The sequence below is a fragment of the Lepidochelys olivacea genome (assembly GCF_965140295.1).
Source record: "Lepidochelys olivacea isolate rLepOli2 genome assembly, chromosome: 2".
Lineage (NCBI taxonomy): Eukaryota > Metazoa > Chordata > Testudines > Cheloniidae > Lepidochelys > Lepidochelys olivacea.
The window spans coordinates 135715969-135734742 of NC_140412.1; the positions used below are offsets into that span (position 1 = coordinate 135715969).

Sequence of the window (18774 nt, forward strand, 5' to 3'; positions counted from 1 at the left end):
TAGGCCTCAAATATCGGGACTGTCCCTATAAAATCAGGACATCTGGTCACCCTAGGGTGAAGCCAAGGCTCCGCCTACTCCATGCCCCTGCTTGCCTATTCTTTACACACCTATGCAGGATGGGGAGCAGCAGCCTGGTGATAGCTGCTTCCCCACTTCTCACAGGGTTTAGTGATGTGGATAGCCTGCATGCAGGAGCAAGAGGCTCCTCACACCCCCTTACATCCTCTGCCCAGCTGGGCTCATGACTGCGCCCTCAGTAATTAAGCCTCACAACCTTGTAATGTAAGTAAGTAGCTTATTCATCTTGTAGGGGAAAAAACGAAGACCTAGTAAAGTCAAAAATCTTGTTCGGGATGACCACTGAAGTTACACAGTAGCAGAGTGGGGAATAGAACCCTGGAGTTTTGATTTTCCTCTGCTCTACCCATGAGAAAACACAGCTTTCCTTGAGATTAATGTAAACTGCTGATGTAACCCCCTCTGAAGCAGAAGTATTAAAGCTCGCAGGTCATTGGTTTTCTTCCTCTCTCTATCATATCTTGCTCACTTTCTTAGAGGAAAATAACCCTTGGAAACAAAAATGATTTCTCGGCTAAGCTGTGGGGATAGCTAGAATTGAAGCAACAATCAGCTGAAAAAGACAGGTCCCCCTTCCAGGATGGACCCTGGAAATGGATGCATATCTTTCCTAATCCAAAAGAGAGGCTGCCTGACCAATACATTGGGGGGATGGTTCAGACAAGTAAGATACCATAGGGCCTGATCATGGTCTCTGGAAACGAAAAGGTTCCAGTTTTTGTGAGAGAGGAGGTTTGAGGCTCAGACAGCATCTTTCCTTCCTCCGACTCCATAAACAGCCCTTCTACAAGTGTGGGGCTCTACTATTGTAAGGGGCATCGTTGGGTTTAGAGGGTGTATGGCCAAGTGAGAGCCACTCTGTGGCATCATTTCCCTCCCATCAGCAGAGGTTTTTTTGTATACCAGATGGAATTATGTTGCACCTTAAATGTCACTAAAAACTCTTAAATAGCAATTCCAGCACCCCCCTCCCACACAAACGCTGCCTAGTAACAGCACCAGTTTGGCTGACAGCATGTTTCAAACATGGCCAGAGAGAATCCCATTTCTCTTTGGACTGTATGTAGTGACTCTGTAATGTTGAGTCCAGATGGCACCTCTTAAAGCCATAATATACAAAAAGCTTTCTGTCACTGTTTGTGAAACCAGGCAGGAGTCAGATGATTTCATGGCATACTATCAGAAAACTGCTTGAATACAGCCTGTTTGCTCTGAAACTTGGGATGTGAAGCCACCTATGGAACCCGCCTAGTGGCTACTGGTATGACATCCACTATTTATTAATCCCGTTCCATGCTCTTTTGTGTTGGGACAAGAGGCACCTTTCTTCCAGCTCTTCATATGCCCCTGAGAGGAATGCTGGGTTTCGTCCTCACTAGGAACCACAGCACTGGTGAAAAGCATTAGCATAGTGAGGGGCAGGGAAGGGCTTTTGCCAGAAAGACATAGGCGTGGGACAAAATCCTACATTCCATCAAACACGTCTGGCTTACAGACTGAGACAGTGGGAAATCCTTTTACATTAGTCACAATAATTACTTGGCTTTATAAAAGAGTCGATGAAGGATGACCATCATATTGGCAGTAACTGGTTTGATGCCAGATACAGTGGAAACGTTGTAAGTCAACGGTTTTAGCATTTTGAAAGTAGTATCCCCACTAGTATTGCCGGTGTTTGACAAACCTGATTACTTTACTTGTTCATCTGACTTTTAAACAAATGTGTCTCAAATCTTGTCTCTGATTTATTTGTGTTGATTCTTATCGTTCTTCTTGTTCACCACTCTCTCATTTGGTCTTGTGCATGCTCTGCCTTGGGTCCAGCTAATGGTTTGGTTAACATCTTGCCTGATAACTATGCAGATTGTTTGGAAGAGGTGTGCTACTGGGCCCCTCTGTCTAAGACGCAGGGGAAGACTTCCTGTAAAATAGCTGAGGGGGCGATCAGAATCCTGCCCAACTGTGACACTTCCTGGGGGTGCCCAGGACCGAGTGTAACCTTGTCTCCCCCAACCCCCCGCCTCCAGCATGTGGGAGTCTTTCGTGTGGTAACTGAGTGTCAGCACCTGAACAGCACCAGCCTTTCAACCACTCACGCACTGTCCTCAGGACTCTACCTGTCCTACTCTGCTTTGTAAGTTAACAACAGGCGGACCCCAAGCGCCCTTAAAGAGCGTCCCCCTGTTACAGACACTCATGGTAGTTACCAGGTTTGCTGCTTCCAAGAAATAGTATAAACACACCGGCTTGTTTGATTCAACTGAGTATCAGCTCCAATCTAACAACACAGTGCTGTAATCTACTTACAGTGAAAAGAAATCGAAGGTTAAGATTTAAGAGATTGTGACAAGGATAACAAGAACAACAGGTTAGAAATAAAAGTATAACACACCTTTTTGAGACTAAAAAAATAATTTAAGAGGCTACAATCTTTGTTGAAAGTGGTCTTATCTCACCTAAGCCTTTTCTGCAGCACTTCAGTCCAGGTTGGCTTAGATCCTGTTTTCATGGATGTAACAGCATTGCCTGGTTATCCCCTCAAGTGCAGGATAAAAGAGGGGTCATGTTGCCTTCTTATGGCCCCCTGGTATGTGCTCCCCTGTTGAGTTTACATCCCCCAATCAGCCTGTTTTCCTGTTGACTTTACATGCAAAGAGGGCTTGCTTTGTTTTGGTTTTACAATGCTTAATTTACTTTGGAGACCTAGTGAGATAGGTGATTCCACATCCCATTGTCTGGCAAAACCTGCTTGTCAGCTTGCCAGGGACACAGATTCTAAATCTATGTTCAATACATACATAAAAAGTCTTAACTGTCACCCATTCCTACATCACACAATGATCAGGAAGATTAGTACGACGACATAAGCTTCCATTAGACACTTTGCACAACCTTTTTTGGGTGAATACTGTGAAGCAGTGTGCTAGGTGCAGTGAGTGACTCAGGCCTGATACAAAACAGTGAGCCCTTTGCCAGTTGGCATGGAGAGGTTCTTAGGGGTTTCACCAATAATAATAGCAATATCTAGTTTTTATATATATCATTTTCTATCCTTAGATCTTAAAGCAATTTACAAAAGCAGTAGGTGGTAGTACTTCCATTTTATCGATGGGGAAACTAAAGCACAGAGAAGTGAAGTAACTTCAAGATCACCTGGCAGGCTGGTGGCAGAGCCGGAATAGAACACAGGCCTGCCAAGTTCCCGGAGAGTGTCGGGTCTGTTGAGCCACAGTGCAGGGAAAACATTATTTGGGAAAATTTCACATTCACAACTTCTATCCTTACAACAATTTTCTGCAGGTCTGGTCCCAAGCAATTGGTTAGCATTTGTAAAATGCTACATTTTGGATAAATACTGCAATACAACTTTATAAGGGTAGGTTTCACTTTTACAAAATTTAAAAGGAAATTGTGCTCATAGCTATAATTAAATAGAATCAAAGAAAATCAATGCCAATTTCTGTGCTTACAAAGTGTTTTTTTTTTTTTCTGGGCTGTGAGTCAGTCTGAGCAGATTAATAACATGGGTCAAGACTTTTATACGTGATGAGTGTTTTTGGCCGTCTCAGTTTTGGGTGGCAGACTTGAGACCTTTGAAGGGTGCTAAAACCCAACTGTTTGTGGGGACATGACTGCCCCATAGAGCTCCCTGCTGGCTGAGTATGGTGTGGTTAAACACTCCCTGTCCCAGTTTCTTTCCCTGAGGTTAGGCTCCTTGGCTTCCCAGACATCGGTCTGTGCTGGAGTTGTGACTTAACCTTCCAGCAAAGTCACAGAACAAGAAATTCAAACTAAAAATCCCAGCAAACAAAAATGTTTTTCTGCTCTTCAGGGGCTTTTCTTCAGCCTATCTTTGAGGGTCTATTCCCAGCCCCTTTCTGGGCTACCTGTGAGAGTCTTTATGGCTCTGGGATAGAGCCTTCAGCTCCTGGGTGTACAGTTCTCACATCCTGCTGAGCTCTCTTCCTTGCATCCTTGCCTGTTCCACTATAGAACATTGGGCCCACAAGCTGGTTCTTCTGGAGTAACCCACCTCCTGCAGACCCTGCCATAGAAGCCTGCCCAGTCCCTGTGGTTCCAGCACACAGACTGGTCTCTACGCCCTTTTATAAAGCCCAGGTGTTTGTTAAGCTATCACGTGACCCTCCTTAGTCCCATCTCTTCAGGCTGGGAAGCAGCTAATTAATTATGGCACAGGTGTGGCTGGACCCATGTCCCCTCAAAGTGGCCAATTATCCTTTGACGCCCTCTGAAAATCAGGCGTCTCATTTGGCTTATGCAAAAATTGATGCGTTCAAAATGACTAGTCACTTTTAAAAACCTTGGCCATGCCTGGTTTATTTGCTTAGAATTGAAAGACGATGGAGTGATTAGTTTTGTCAGTTTTATTAGACAGGTTAGCTCTGACGTTTGAAAATGGTAATGAGAAGCAGAACTTAGCTGCCACGTTTCTGAATTCAGAGTGTTATGCTGCCTGCAAAAGAAGGCACCGCACCGAAGGAAATCTTAGGAAATTCCATCTTGAAAACTATGATGTAAAACAAGTATTGTACACAAATGAAGCTAAAATTAAGTTGTGAGTTGTTAGCTTTCAAATCCCAATGTATTGCTCTTGTTCAATGTTATGCTGTATCTAAAATTATAGGAGGTGAGAACTGCCTTATAAACTAAAGGCATTTAGCACCATTTGGAATTGTCTAGGGATGAAGCACCCCCTAGTGGAGTTAATCAGTTTTACAATTTTTTTGAAGAGACTCCTATGAATACATTAGTTCAGAACATAATTTAAAAACAAATATGTGGGATTATTTTTAAATGCTATGAATTTTTCTCTAATTGGAGAGGTAAGGTAGGAAAATGGGAGTCTAATCCAGGACTGACTCAGATTGCAAAATAAAACGCAGTGTTTATTAATATAAAGCCATCTTTACCATGTAAAAGCCTGGGGAATGGTGAGGAATTGTTTTAAATGGAGTTGCAGAAAGACCGTAATTATGCAATTTCTGTTCGACAGTGCTGCATTATTACACGATAATACTGAGTCACAATGATGCAGCATCCTAACATACTGATCTAATACCATGTTGCAAACACTGCTGTCCAGTGTGTGCATAGCATGCTGTGATTATCATGTGACTCCATTACTTCATTGAAACTGGCACTGTGTGAAGTGGCCCTTGAGGTCTACCAGGCTGAATATTACTGTTGCAGTTTATATACTTAAAGCCTTTGATACAGAGATGACTACACTGAGACACATTCGTATTGCTTTATACTTTGTATCAGTCTACACCCTACATCACAGGATCATTTCATTCGAAACAATTAGCTATTATTACACAACAGAAAGATTGCAAAATAACGTGTCACTGTTGTATTTGGGGAGACGAACTCCAGGCCTGGCACCCAGCCTGAGTAGCTGGACTGGGCTCTGGGTATCTCTGCAGGGGTGGCAGAGGAATCCTCCCTTTTTCAGCTCACGGGGCAGTTGCCTTAACTAGGAAAAGTGGTCGAGTTTAGGTTGGGCATAGATAACACATTAGCTAAGTCAGACCTAAACTTGACCTTTTTCCTAGTGCAAATGTAGGGTAACACCTTACCTTGATTTTTAGCTGGCCTTATCCATGTGTAGTCCTCTCCTTGTATGTTTGTAGTTCTTCCATTTTTTAAATTAAAAGCTTAAAAAAATACAGATCCTAAAACAACTAAAGAAATGGAGACAGCAAACCTGAAATCACAACCCAATGTCAGACTGTTTATTTTATTATCAGCTGGTTGCCTGAAACGTTTTCACTCGGATTGAAGATCAACATAAAACAAGCTACTTTTTGGACAAGACCCAAACTTTTTGATGGGAAGACTTTATTTATGAGACTGACATACCAAGATTAAACAGTGCATTTGAAGAACCATGTTTGCTGTGGGGGCTTTATTTTTTATCTGTCATATAAGTTATAAAGCCAAAAGATTGAACTGAGGAGTGATTTAGAGTGTGTCGGTTCAGTCATTTGCATATGAAAGCCCTCGGAGTGAGAAGTCTCTTTTACTGATCCTCTTCCCCCTGCAGTAGTCCAAAGTTCAGACTGTTTTGCCCTTCACAAAGCACGACATGTGGAACAAGTGATGGAGAAAGATTAAAGATTTCCAAAATGAGGACCTCACAGACTGCTGTCATACTTAGTGTATCCAGAGCACTGAATGTAATGGATTGGAACAGGCTTTGCGTTTAAAAATGCTTGGGGTGAGAGGTTAGTTGAAAGGTTGAGTGCACACTAAAGGGAGTCTACTTCCCTGAGGATTTTGTAGGACTGAACTACCACCACACAGTGTAAGTGTTTGAGTTGTAGCAGTCATGCAAATTAATGGAAAGTTTGGAGTACTTGGTGTTTTTTCATATTTTTGTTAATAAGAATTGATTTATAAAATAACTTGCATTGTGTCAAAGAGCTGCAAAGAAAGCAGCAGCAAAACATAACTAAGCATGGTACCAACTATATTAGAAATAGGAAGAAAAAAAACTTTTAAAACCAAATTTAAAAGCATTCCTGACACAGAAGTATAGCCAAATGCTGCTCCCAGTTACCCCCAGTATAACTCCAGAGAGACTCCATTGGCTTCCGTACAATTACTTCAGATTCACACTGGAGTGAGTCAGAGCAGAATTTGGCCCATGGCACAGGACAGAAATGGCAACTCTAATCATTAATCGGCAAGCGATCCAGATCCTTAGCTGGCCTCCATTGGCATAGCTCTGACACCCAGATAACTGCAGTGAGGCTGTGCTGATGTATGCCAGCCAAAGATCTTGACCCAGAGGGCAGAGTGTAGGCAGGAAAATAGACATCAGTAAAGTGGATGTTTTGTTGTTCTTTACCTGGCAAATATAAAGGCACTGAAGTATAAAGCTCTTTAAAAATGAATCCTGGAAGTGCTATTGCTAATTCTCATGTGCGCAGGGTGCCAATGTAATAGAAAGATAGCATGAGAGTTATAAAAGGTCAAAATAAATTAAATGTACTGCAGAATTTTGGATAGAATGTAAATGTGCGATGGATGAAGGAAGGTCAGCCAAGAGCCTGTTACAATGCTAGGGTTGAAGAGACTCCAGCACTTATCAGAATAAATATACTATGTCTTATATGAAGTTGTGAATCATTTTTAAGAGTTGCTGACACCTTCTGGAAAGCTATGCAAAACATTTAGACACGGATCTCTCGATACATTTTATATATTTATTCTAGATTTCTCTTCCCTGATTTTTATTTTATTTTATTTTTAATTGTTGAAGTGTACTTGCATGGAAATCTGATGTTTGCTTCTTGGGGCTGTATATGTTCTTTGCTCCTCACTAGAAATCCCTGTGATGACATAAGGGCACTACATTCACCACTTTTGGCTAATAACCAGACAGTGCATTGTATATGTACAAAGTTCTCATCTGTTAAAGTCAATGACAGAATTCCTGTTGGCTGCAATGTGGGGGTGGGATCAGGACTTAAGTGTGCACAATTTCCATGAAAGTAAATAGGAATTAAGTGCATGTATTTAAAGTCAAAATTTTGTCCCATGACTTCAGGGGAGAAATAAGCAAATCAGATAATTGAGTTTTTAGGAAATAAGATAAGTTAAATTATTGGTTAAATTATGCTCTGAACTTGCCCACATACAACATTATTGAAGGAAATGGGATTGGACAGGAAAGCAAAATTTGGCTCACTGTTTTTAAGCAAATGGTCTAGTAATAGAAATTCAGTATTTCATATTCTGTTTGTATGAGCATTGATTGTTTTTAAATGGTCTATTTTTTTCAAATATCAATGGGTCTTTAAACGTTCTGCACATTTAACTTTTCCCTTTGTTTTGGCACAAATTTTGCATATAATTTTACCAAATTGGATTAGTTGCTATATGTGGCAATAGGTGTTTTAGATTCTGTTTGTTTAAAATAAAATATAATTTATATAATTTTTATATATAAAATAAAATGAGTAAAAGTACATAGAGGTGCTGTGGATTTATGCTGGTATGACTAAGTTTAGAGTCTGACCCTACATGAAAAACCTTTGTTTAAAAGAAACCTGTATCATCATCATCTTTATTATGAACAGTAATAATAATATTTAAGTATGCAGTGCCATAAATGTGCATAGATGACCGCCTACACACTTATTAATGCTCTGTTTCACACCAAGGCTCCCTCCCCTATCCGATGATGTCAGCTGTAGTTTACGAAAGCTTATGCTCAAATAAACTGGTTAGTCTCTAAGGTGCCACAAGTACTCCTTTTCTTTTTGCGAATACAGACTAACACGGCTGCTACTCTGAAACCTCCCCTATGGTTATCCTTCTACAAATAACCATGCTGCAGCCATACCAAGTCTCCCTCATGGTGGAAGACTCCTGATTTTGGATTAGCTTTATAGCGGATTTTAACGTAGCCGTAGCCATGTGGCCATGCCTCCTTCTGCTATTTTCCATTCCGCGGTGGTTGCACTTCAGCAAGTATTCACTTCAGGTGTATTATGTCATCTCTGTAGCCCTTGGGTGCCTCACAGGAGTTGAAGGGGTGCTTGTCATATGTTGATAAATTGAGATCCTGGCTGAAAAGCGCTGCAGAAGCATGGAGCTATTATGAGTTTTGTGCTGTGTTCCAATGAGACATTTAAATTCTCAGAGTATTTTAAATCTCACTCAATCAAATTGTCATGGTCTGACAGCCCTCTCTAATCACTCCCTTCACTTTGGCTCGTGAGCGCCTTGATGTAGGCCAAACCAAGGATTTTTTCCCCCCCATGAGCATAGTCAAAGTAAAAACACTGTGGTATGGTTTTTTGTCTTTCAGTGGTGAAAGTGGTGCTGGTAAGACAGAAAGTACTAAGCTGATTCTCAAGTTCTTATCTGCCATGAGCCAACATTCGCTGGAACTGTCCCGTAAGGAAAAGACCTCCTGTGTGGAGCAAGCTATTCTTGAGAGCAGGTACTGTGTTCATATCCTCAGACATGGTCCATAGTGTTGCACACAATACAGAGTGACAGAGGTAGAACAACCACTGAAGCTGAAGACATTTAAAACTAGACTCCTGCACAAAACACTGGAAAATAATCCTGCACTGGCACCCAGGGAATGGACAGATGACCCAGCAGGTCTTTTCCATCTCCAGTGTTGGCGGTTCTTTGGCTGTAAGTTCTGTGTTACAGATGCCAATTCTTGGTGTGTGCAGACCTCTTGATTTACATTGCAGGTTTTTCCCAGTGATTTTTTTTCTCTTTTGGAATTTCATACGCACTATGGATTTTCCACTGTTTTCCCCCTTACATTTTAAATTACAGCTGTAATTTTAAAAAATCAAAATAAACATCAGTGGAGCTACATTGATTCAAAATTTCTGTGCGATAAGGCCATTAAGAGTTTTACTTTTCTGTTTTCCCTGTTTGGTAGAGATGTGCTCCAGAAACAGCTTTGGTACTTTCGTTTGGTGTCTCCATTAATTTAATTCTATTTGAAAAAACCTCCATATCTCTGTTGACTGTTGTCTCAGTGATATTTACATGCTGGATAATAAATTAGGAGGAAGGGTTTAGTAAAGGCTGTCTGTACCACAGGCTCCAATAATCTACCGCAGATTGTCAGAAAGGAGATTCTGTTGCATCAAAAGTATATGTGGGACCTGGATGTTTCAGACAGCTTGTAGAGGGCCACAGGAGCTTTTACTCCTACAACGCTGGATCAAATGTAGTCTTGAGAGGCTAGCGACTGAAAGCTGGTTGATGGCCTATAATAAATGAGTTGATTCTGTAGTGACTATATAGCCAAATTATAGCTCGCACACTCTTGGGTAGTCTTATTTCAGAGGCAAGGTTGTGGGCAGTGACCTATAGTTCAGGGGCAATCTCTCTAGGTCAGGTTTGAAGTATATTGATAAGGCAGTGTAGACAGAGCCTGCCCTGCGGATGCTATAGCATTACTGATTATTTGTGTGTGTTATGTATTTATAAATCACCCAAATGCAAGGCATTTTACAGAACAAACTAGACTGGCCCTGCGTTGAAGAACTTGCCATCTATTTTACACATGATGCATGGGTGCATTTAGAAAACAATAAGCGTGGCAGTGGGGGAGGGCCCGGGTCACAGTAACAGAATCACGAATAGAATGGTTCTGCACAATGCATGAAGTGGTTTTGTACAAATTGGGATTGTTTCTTAGTAAATTTTTTTTCATTTTTGTTTGGGGCTGAGCTGAGGGGATGGGAGTGAGGAAGGCAGCAGGAGGTGCGAGAGAGGGAGAGGTGGATGGGGTGAGAAGATTTTATTATTTGGTGGATAGGAGAGAGATTTGAAGGGGAACTAAAGGGAAACAGAATGGGGTAGTAAGGATCAGCAGGGTGACTGTAGGTAGCCTGCTGAGGTAAGGAAAAATCAAGGAAGCTGATTTGATGGATCTATCTGCTGTTAATCAGGTACCTTCCACAAGCACTAAATTCACTCAACGTTTTAACAAGAAGTTGTGCACAACTACACTATGAACAGATCTGTTGCTATCACTGTCCCTCCCCCATCTCTGTTTTCACCCACTAAAGTAAGATTGTGCAAGTTCTTTAGGGCGAGAACGGTCTCCTATATGCCCATATGGCACGCTGGCAAATTGGGTCCTGGCTTGACTGGGGGCCTCTGTCTTTACTATAATGCGAACACTAAACAACACTTATAATATAGACCTGTTATAATAAATCCTGTTTCAGTTCAGAGCTGTACAGTAGCTAATGTCTTTTTGTTATTTAGTAGTATAGCTACTTTACCACCTGCAGACATACAGCCTGTGGTATAACAGGTGTCTAGAGCAGCAGTTCTCAAACTGTGGGTCAGGACCGCAAAGTGGGCCGTGAGCCCATTTTAATGGGGTCAGCAGGGCTGGCTTACACTTGCTGGGGCCCGGGGCCCAAGCCCCATTGTCTAGGGCCAAAGCCCAAGGGCATCAGCTCTGGGTGGTCAGACTCAGGTTACAGGCCCCCTGCCTGGGGCTGAAGCCCTTGGACTTTGGCTTTGGCCCCTGGACAAGGGCTTCAGCCCCTGGACGGTGGGGCTCAGGTGGGCTCAGTCCCCCCTCCTGGGGTCATGTAGTAATTTTTGTTGTCAGAAGGGGATCGTGGTGCAAGGAAGTTTGAGAACCCCTGGTCTAGAGCTATGGCAATGATTAAGGATGTAGGCCACGTCTGAGGATAATGTTAGAGCTGGGCTTTATGGGGATTGTGCCTTTCCTTGAGTACTGAAGTGCATTGCTCCTATCAATGGTATTCCAGTCACAAGTTAATACTTTTGTTGTCCTCCCTTATTTTCACAGCCCAATTATGGAAGCTTTTGGCAACGCGAAGACTGTTTACAACAACAACTCGAGTCGCTTTGGGAAGTTTGTTCAGCTGAACATCTGTCAGAAGGGAAACATCCAGGGAGGAAGAATTGTAGATTGTATCCTCTCTTCTTGCTGAGTGCCTTTGTAGTTCAGGGTGACGTGTTCCCTGTATCTGTTCTGTGGAGAGTAGTGGAGGGAAATACTAGCCTTTGCCTGTCCCTCTGCCCACACCCAAAGATTTCAGGTTAAAAAAACTGTCCTGAGTAAACTTCAAGAGAAATCAGTAAGTCCAGATTCAGTGTGTGTGTGTCCATCTATCCATTCCTTTATCTAGATATAAAATCATCAAACTTTCTCTCTCATTTCTGGTATTATGGCTAGTGCGCATGTTTCTTCAGAGTGAGTTAATAATATCTTAACTTCATGGGAAAAACTCTGATTACCAGCCAAGGGCATAATGGGCAAGGGTAGCCCTGTACAGAGCAGAAGTGAGAGGCTGTACAGAGCCCATTGTGTGAGGGGGGCAGCCTCAGGTTGGCCACGCTGCTTGCACTCAGCCACGCTGGGCTATGCACCAGTTCCACATAGGATGCTGCAGGTTGGGGAATTAGGAGTGTATCCTCAGGATTTGCAGTTACATAGATGAAGTAGCCATAGGCCCTGTATAGGGCTGTTGGGTTGTGGTTCCTATTCCTGCCTTGTTGCAGGATTACTGGCTGTGGAACAGCTGCATCCTGCTTGCGTGTCTTTGAGGAGTGTGATTCTGTCCCCACACACTCAGCCTGCCTAGATCTTTGCACAAAAGTTATTTGTTCACACTTCATGCAAGGTGGGTAAATTTCACCCTTAAAGTAGGCACCAAACTAACCAGCAAACAGAAAGTTAGGCGAAAAGGTAGGCGTCACTTCAAATCCTCATTTGGTCCAGAATATGACGATACTTCAGTATGCTCTGTTGAAAAAACCTTTGGGATTAGAAGTGGCTGAATGTGTTAGTTAGGGAAACTCTCCTCCTTTTGCTGTGCAAACAGATACATGACATAGACCACAATGGTTTTTTTTCTCTCTGAAGTCAAACCACTCAGGAGTTGTAAACATATAGTTCTTTACCGTTTTATTCCTTGATGGATCACTTTCTTCCACACTAAAGATTTATTAGAAAAAGTAAGTCAACATTTGCTGTCCTCCAGTATTTTTGTTTTATTCATAGACTTTCTCAAAACTTGCTGGTGAGTAGGTTCCCTTTAAAAATAATCCCCTAAACATCTTATTTGCTTTGACAGAACCGTGTAGTAAGGCAGAACCCTGGGGAGAGAAATTATCACATATTCTATGCACTGCTGGCAGGGATAGAAGAGGAAGAGAAAGGTGAGTGACAAAGCTCAGCTCACACAACTGTTTGCAATGGCTCTTTGCCAGTACTATTTCAGTCATGAAACGCCATCTTGCGCTGACAGTGCTGTGGTAAACCAATAACCGAACAAGAGAAATAGGTTATTTATTTAATCTGAATTCACCGAGCATGTTTTGTGAGCTCATCTTGCTACAAGCGGTGTCTCTAGCATAGGAATGCCACCAGGCCTCCTGGGGTTTATTCCCAGCTGCCGCAGACTCACTTTGTGACCTTGGGATAGTTACTCAGGCTGGACACTGTGTTGTGGGTTTGTCACTTAGTATCTTGGGTGGGCACTAGGAAATTCCAAAGGGAAGAGAGGAGAAGGAATCGTACTCTCACAGTCTCTTGTCATGAAGATTGTCTCTTGTCATGAACCCCCTTAACAGCAAGAGAAATAGCATTTGTGTAAAAATGTCTAAGCTGTGTTAGCACCACCTTTTTGGCTAACTGCCTGCGTGCAATGAAGAGTACAGACTATAGTGTTTCACAGCTAGATAAAATGAAAATTCTCCAATGAATGTGATACATTTTCCATTGCTATAAACCAGTGGCTCTCAACCTTTCCAGATTTCTGTATCCCTTTCAGGAGTCTGATTTGTCTTGCGTACTCCCAACTTACACCTCACTTAAAATCTACTTCTTTAAAAAAATCAGACATAAAAATACAAAAAGTGTCACAGCACATTATTAGTGAAAAATTGCTTACTTTCCCATTTTTACCATGTAATTATAAAATAAATCAATTGGAATATAAATATTGTCCTTACATTTCAGTGTATAGTATATAGAACAGTATAAACAAGTCATTGTATGAAATTTTAGTTTGTACTGACTTCGGTGGTGCTCTTTATGTAGCTTGTTATAAAACTAGGCAAATATCTAGATGAGTTGATATACCCCCTAGAAGACCTCTATGTACCCCCAGGGGTACGTATACTCCTGGTTGAGAACCACTGCTATAAACCACTTGAGTTTGTGTCCCTGCTCATGCATATCTCAAGTAAATGAAACACGAATTAATTTTTTAACTTCTAAGATGGTGACTTGTTTTTTTCTCTTTGCAGATGCATTTTACTTATCTGTACCAGAGCACTACCACTACCTGAATCAGTCTGGATGTGTAGCGGATAAGACAATCAATGACAAAGACTCCTTCAAGGAAGTCATTGTGAGTTGTTTGACCAGTTCTTTATGGTTCAAGGGTGATAAGTTTCATATCTCTTTGCTTGATAGTGGTTTCAATGAAAGCTATCATGATCTGCAGCTAAGTAGGGTCCTAATCTTGCAGAAGGATCAGTCCATGGTCATGGCTATGTGCAATCCCACTCACTTCAACAGCACTCCGCATGGGCATAAGGTGCCTCATGGAAGATCAGAATCTACTTTTGCTCAGAAGTGACTAATTTTCTGTCATACACTTTGCTATCACAGGGAGCATTTCTTTCCTTGCATGCAGGATATGAAGTCGCTCTCCCACCACTCCTTGGAAAGGAAAGCAACTAAATTGCAGAGCAAAGAGGACAGCAGTGGAAGGCAATCAGACATTCACCCACCTTACCTTCCAACCACGACTTATGTAGAATTACCATTACAGTAGTTTATAACAAAGGACATATGTCTTCATACCTAGGTGCAAATTCCTCAACGCATGGTGGTGGGAATGAGATGCTACAAAGTAAATACATTAATAATGCATATCCGAAATAGGACACCACAGGATATAACAAGGGACGTACACATAGAGCGATGGAAGCACAAAGCGTCTTATTGCACAATTGATTGTGAACCTGTACGTTTTCTGATTCATTCCCACTTTTTTTGACAAAACCAAACAAGTGTTCTGTTGTTTAACTATCTTACCCCAAGCATCCATTAGAATACAGTGTACTCCCTTCCCCTTCCAAAGGTATTTGCATTAAGATTTTAGTATCTGGAATAAACTAGATAGCTTTTTTCTTCATAACTATTGGGTGTACACTGTGAGGGCTGGTTATGTGTATAAAAGAGAAGCATCACTTCCTTCTGTGTCTGCTGCTTATGCTCCTGGGACAGTTCATACAAATCTGTCAAATAAAAATACAGAGCAATCAGGAAGCAGCCTTTCTTTTATGGGAAAATTAACCTTCTTACTAAAAGAAAACAAGCCACCTTATTTTACATGACCAGTGTACATATTTCTGCTGCTTCTCTCATTTCAAGGCTTCGTACACTATCTGCACCATTTACTGAAATTTGGAAATAGCAAATCCATGGTAGTACGTGGACTTCTGCAGCTTTCCAGTCTCTTCTAGCCATGTGTCTTTGTGGGAGAAAGGGTGCGATAAAGATAATCTGGTATGTGGAGTAAGTGATCAAATAAGATTATTAAATCGAATGGAAAGCCGGGTGAAATGGAAACACTAACACTAATTGAGGATTTTTCTGAGTAGCCTTAACTTTCACACCCACATTAGCTTCAGCAATTAGCTACAGTAATTAGCTGACTCTTACTATTACCATAATTATCAATTTCTTTTCCTAGTACTACCTTAATTTCAGTGTGGCACGTACTCTATGGGATTTGAAAACCAGTAAAAGGGTCCGGTACAATTTATTTAAAAGGTGTTTATGTATATTTGTTTTTGCAGCTATAAAACTGCCTAATTTCATGACAGACGTATTTTTGTGGAAGTGGGTGATATTGGCATCGCAGTCGTCTAGTTCAGGTTGAGTAGCATGACATTTAATTTGCGCTAATCAGCGTGAGGCAGGTAGAGCATGAAATTAACTTGACATGTAAATCTTGCATTCTGGAGTATTTTACAAGCAGAAATTTGGGCACAGAATGGGGACATTTCCACTCTGCTTTCCTTATAGTGAAGGACAGGGACATTTTGCATCATCAGTTTCTGTTCCTTCCCTGTTTCATGCATCCCCATCCCTTGCTTCCTTACAGATCTTCGTAAGGCCTGAGAACGTGACTTCAGTGACTTCAATATTCCTAAGCCGTACTTCATTCTTCTCTTTCAGTCATATGCTTTCTAATGACCTTTTTCCAAGAGGCTACAGATGATTTCCCCTCTAGATGTCTTTCTTTCCTTTGTGTTCCAAAAGGTCTTCTCCACTGGAGTGGGGATCTGCAGTGTGAGCACACACACATGCCTTCCTAAGTATTCTTGTGACATCTGTTATTACTGTGCCATGAGCTGGATCCTATTAATAAAATCTCTTCAGCTTGTACCACCCTCTATAACTATAACTATGGCTGACAGGATTAGAGACAATCACAGAAAATTTGTTAAAATCATCAGGAACAAGTGAAATTACTGGGTGAAGTTCCATGGTCTGTGTTATGGATGTCAGATTAGATCAGGGTTTCTCAATCTGTGGCTCATGAACCAAAAGGCTGCAGTCCCACGGGGCTGGCTGAATTCAGTTCCTCACTCCTGGTGTTGTGATTTCTGGGGTCACAGTGCCACTCGAGTTTAGCCGAGCTGCCCCTCCATCATGATGGGCGGGGTGGGCAGCCAGACCAAATTTGAGTGAGTGGCACTGTGACCTCATTTGCCAAGTCACAAAACGACTCACAAAAACTTGGCCCTCCAGGTCCCTTGTTAGGGGAGCTGGGCCAAAACTGAGTGGTGCTGCGACCTGGATGTCACAACGTCCGGAGGCCAGCCAGCCCTAAGGGACCAGAACTTCAGTAGCTGCTGTTATGGTATGCACCGTGTCCTTTTTAGTACCAGTTACGTTAACATGTATATTCTATATCATGGGTAAGGAATACTTAGTAAGACAAGTGTTTTTTGCACTAAAGCTATTTACTGGGTTGTGACAGGCTGTCAAGGTTTATGAATGGGTCCTGAGCCCAGAAAGGTTGAGAACCACCTTAATCATAGTGACCATAAAATTATGAATCTACCCACAAAGTATTGGCAATTGTAGATATTTATTGTGTATTGGAAGAGTGTACAGTTGTTCAGCTCTACAGTACTAAAAGGTGGTGTATGTTCTGTGGGGTTTTAGTAGTTATTATAACAGCTCTTTCTGTACAGACACAGTGGAATGGATTCCCAGAACTTCTGCAGATATCCCTTTCCTTCTTATTTACTAAAAATGTTATTGCAAGTATGTGACTGGAGGTGTGGCAGGGCTAACAGGACAATCCCCTGCCAATACCTTGGAGGGATTATAGGTACGAGAGTGAGGAGAGAAGAGAACTTCTTCCTAAAACCCTAAGATGGCTGACTTTGGGTAGAGCTCCTTTGTGGGGAGGAAGTAATTCCGAGAGCAGCTGCAAAAACACCTCTCAGTGCTGCTTGTATTTTGCAAAATGACACTATTGTCATTATTGATACACACTATGAGCAAAAAGAACAGGAGTACTTGTGGCACCTTAGAGACTAACAAATTTATCTGAGCATAAGCTTTCGATGAAGTGAGCTGTAGCTCACAAAAGCTTATGCTCAAATAAATTTGTTAGTCTCTAGGGTGCCACAAGTACTCCTGTTCTTTTTGCGAATACAGACTAATATGGCTGCTACTCTGAAACCTGTCACTATGACCAAAGACCATCTTTTTGTAATCACATTTGCACAGAAATACAACACACTCCAACAGCCCTACTCAAATATATCATGCTCTGTGTATTCCGCGTCCCTGAATTAAGAGTATTTCATCAGTGCAAACCATGAAATACAATGAATTTGCACAATCTGATTCAGATTGCAGCACTGTAGAGAGACATTTGGAAAACACAAGCCATTCCCAAAGAAAATAGTTGTCTGTTTTGCTTGCATTAATCCAATAATACATGTTTTACATTTTTTGTTTTTTGTTCCTGATGTACAGTGGAACCATGGTCATTCTTACTTTGCCCATCTGTAAATCCAGTAGTTTTCACAAAAAACCTGTGTGTTGCCCCAGTTAGTAGAGTACAATAATGAGGTTTTTCACTAAGACTTTGTTAGTTTCTCAAAATATGAAGCAGAACATTAGTTATAAGTAAAACTAAATTACAGTGCACTGATAAAATACATTGCATGATACATGTTTGGTCACCTCCATGAGAAATCTGCAAAATCTGGTAACACACAGGGGAGGTTCCTCCAGGTTGCTAGTACAAATTAGTGAGGTTTTTTACTATCTCGCAAAATACCCAAGCACATGCATATCTTTAATCAAGTTCTGTTGCAGTGGAACAGCTCCTTAGAGGGTCAGTGACACTCAGGGGGATGAGAGTTTAAAGATGTCAGTGTTTTACTTTGTGCTTAAAGTTGCACACATCATGTGTTAAAATGCTTGTGTGGATTGAGGGCTAAAACAAGAGATGCATTTGCTGTTCCCATTCCACTGTTCCTATGTCTTTCAAATGCTAAAGGCTGAAAAACTCAGTTATTGTGTTTTGTAATTTACCCTCTATCATCTACTTCAGTTTCTGATTCTCCAATAAAATCAAACACAAACTGAAAGAAATATTTTCTTCCAGACTGCAATGGAAGTGATGCAGTTCAGCAAGGAGGATGTGCGAGAAGTTCTTAGGCTGCTAGCTGGCATTCTGCATCTAGGGAACATTGAGTTTATCACTGCTGGTGGGGCACAGGTGTCCTTCAAAACAGGTGAGATCGTTATGGGATGAGGAAATATCCATGACTGCTTAATAGCAGTGTTGGAAACCATGCAGGACAAAAGTCTCTGGTTCCTTTTTAAGATCTGTTAATGATGGTTAAAATGCCATCGTTGGTGTTTTATGAAGATGAAATGAGTTACTCCTTGGCACTGAACTCTGCCTCCAGTTCAGGAAAGAACTCAAGCATATGCTTAACTTTCAAATGTGCTTAAGTCCCCTGAAGCCAATGTTTTCCTGAATTTGGAATGCTTTTCCGTAAGTTGATGGGACTTAAGCATGTACTTAAGTGCATTCTGGATTCAAGACTTCAGTGCACTGTGCCTGCCTTGTTTGCCAAACT

The 18774-nt window shown here is 41.6% G+C and overlaps 1 protein-coding gene across 1 annotated transcript in view; it reads left to right on the plus strand.

The window, feature by feature from the left end:
• Positions 1-18774, plus strand: part of MYO10 (myosin X) — a 267365-nt gene that overhangs the window by 152808 nt on the left and 95783 nt on the right. The window contains exons 5-10 of the mRNA XM_084618423.1: positions 8924-9058; positions 11423-11547; positions 12581-12594; positions 12714-12798; positions 13891-13994; positions 18294-18423. Coding sequence (XP_084474549.1) covers positions 8924-9058; positions 11423-11547; positions 12581-12594; positions 12714-12798; positions 13891-13994; positions 18294-18423 — 593 coding nt within the window. The remainder of the gene's footprint in view (positions 1-8923; positions 9059-11422; positions 11548-12580; positions 12595-12713; positions 12799-13890; positions 13995-18293; positions 18424-18774) is intronic.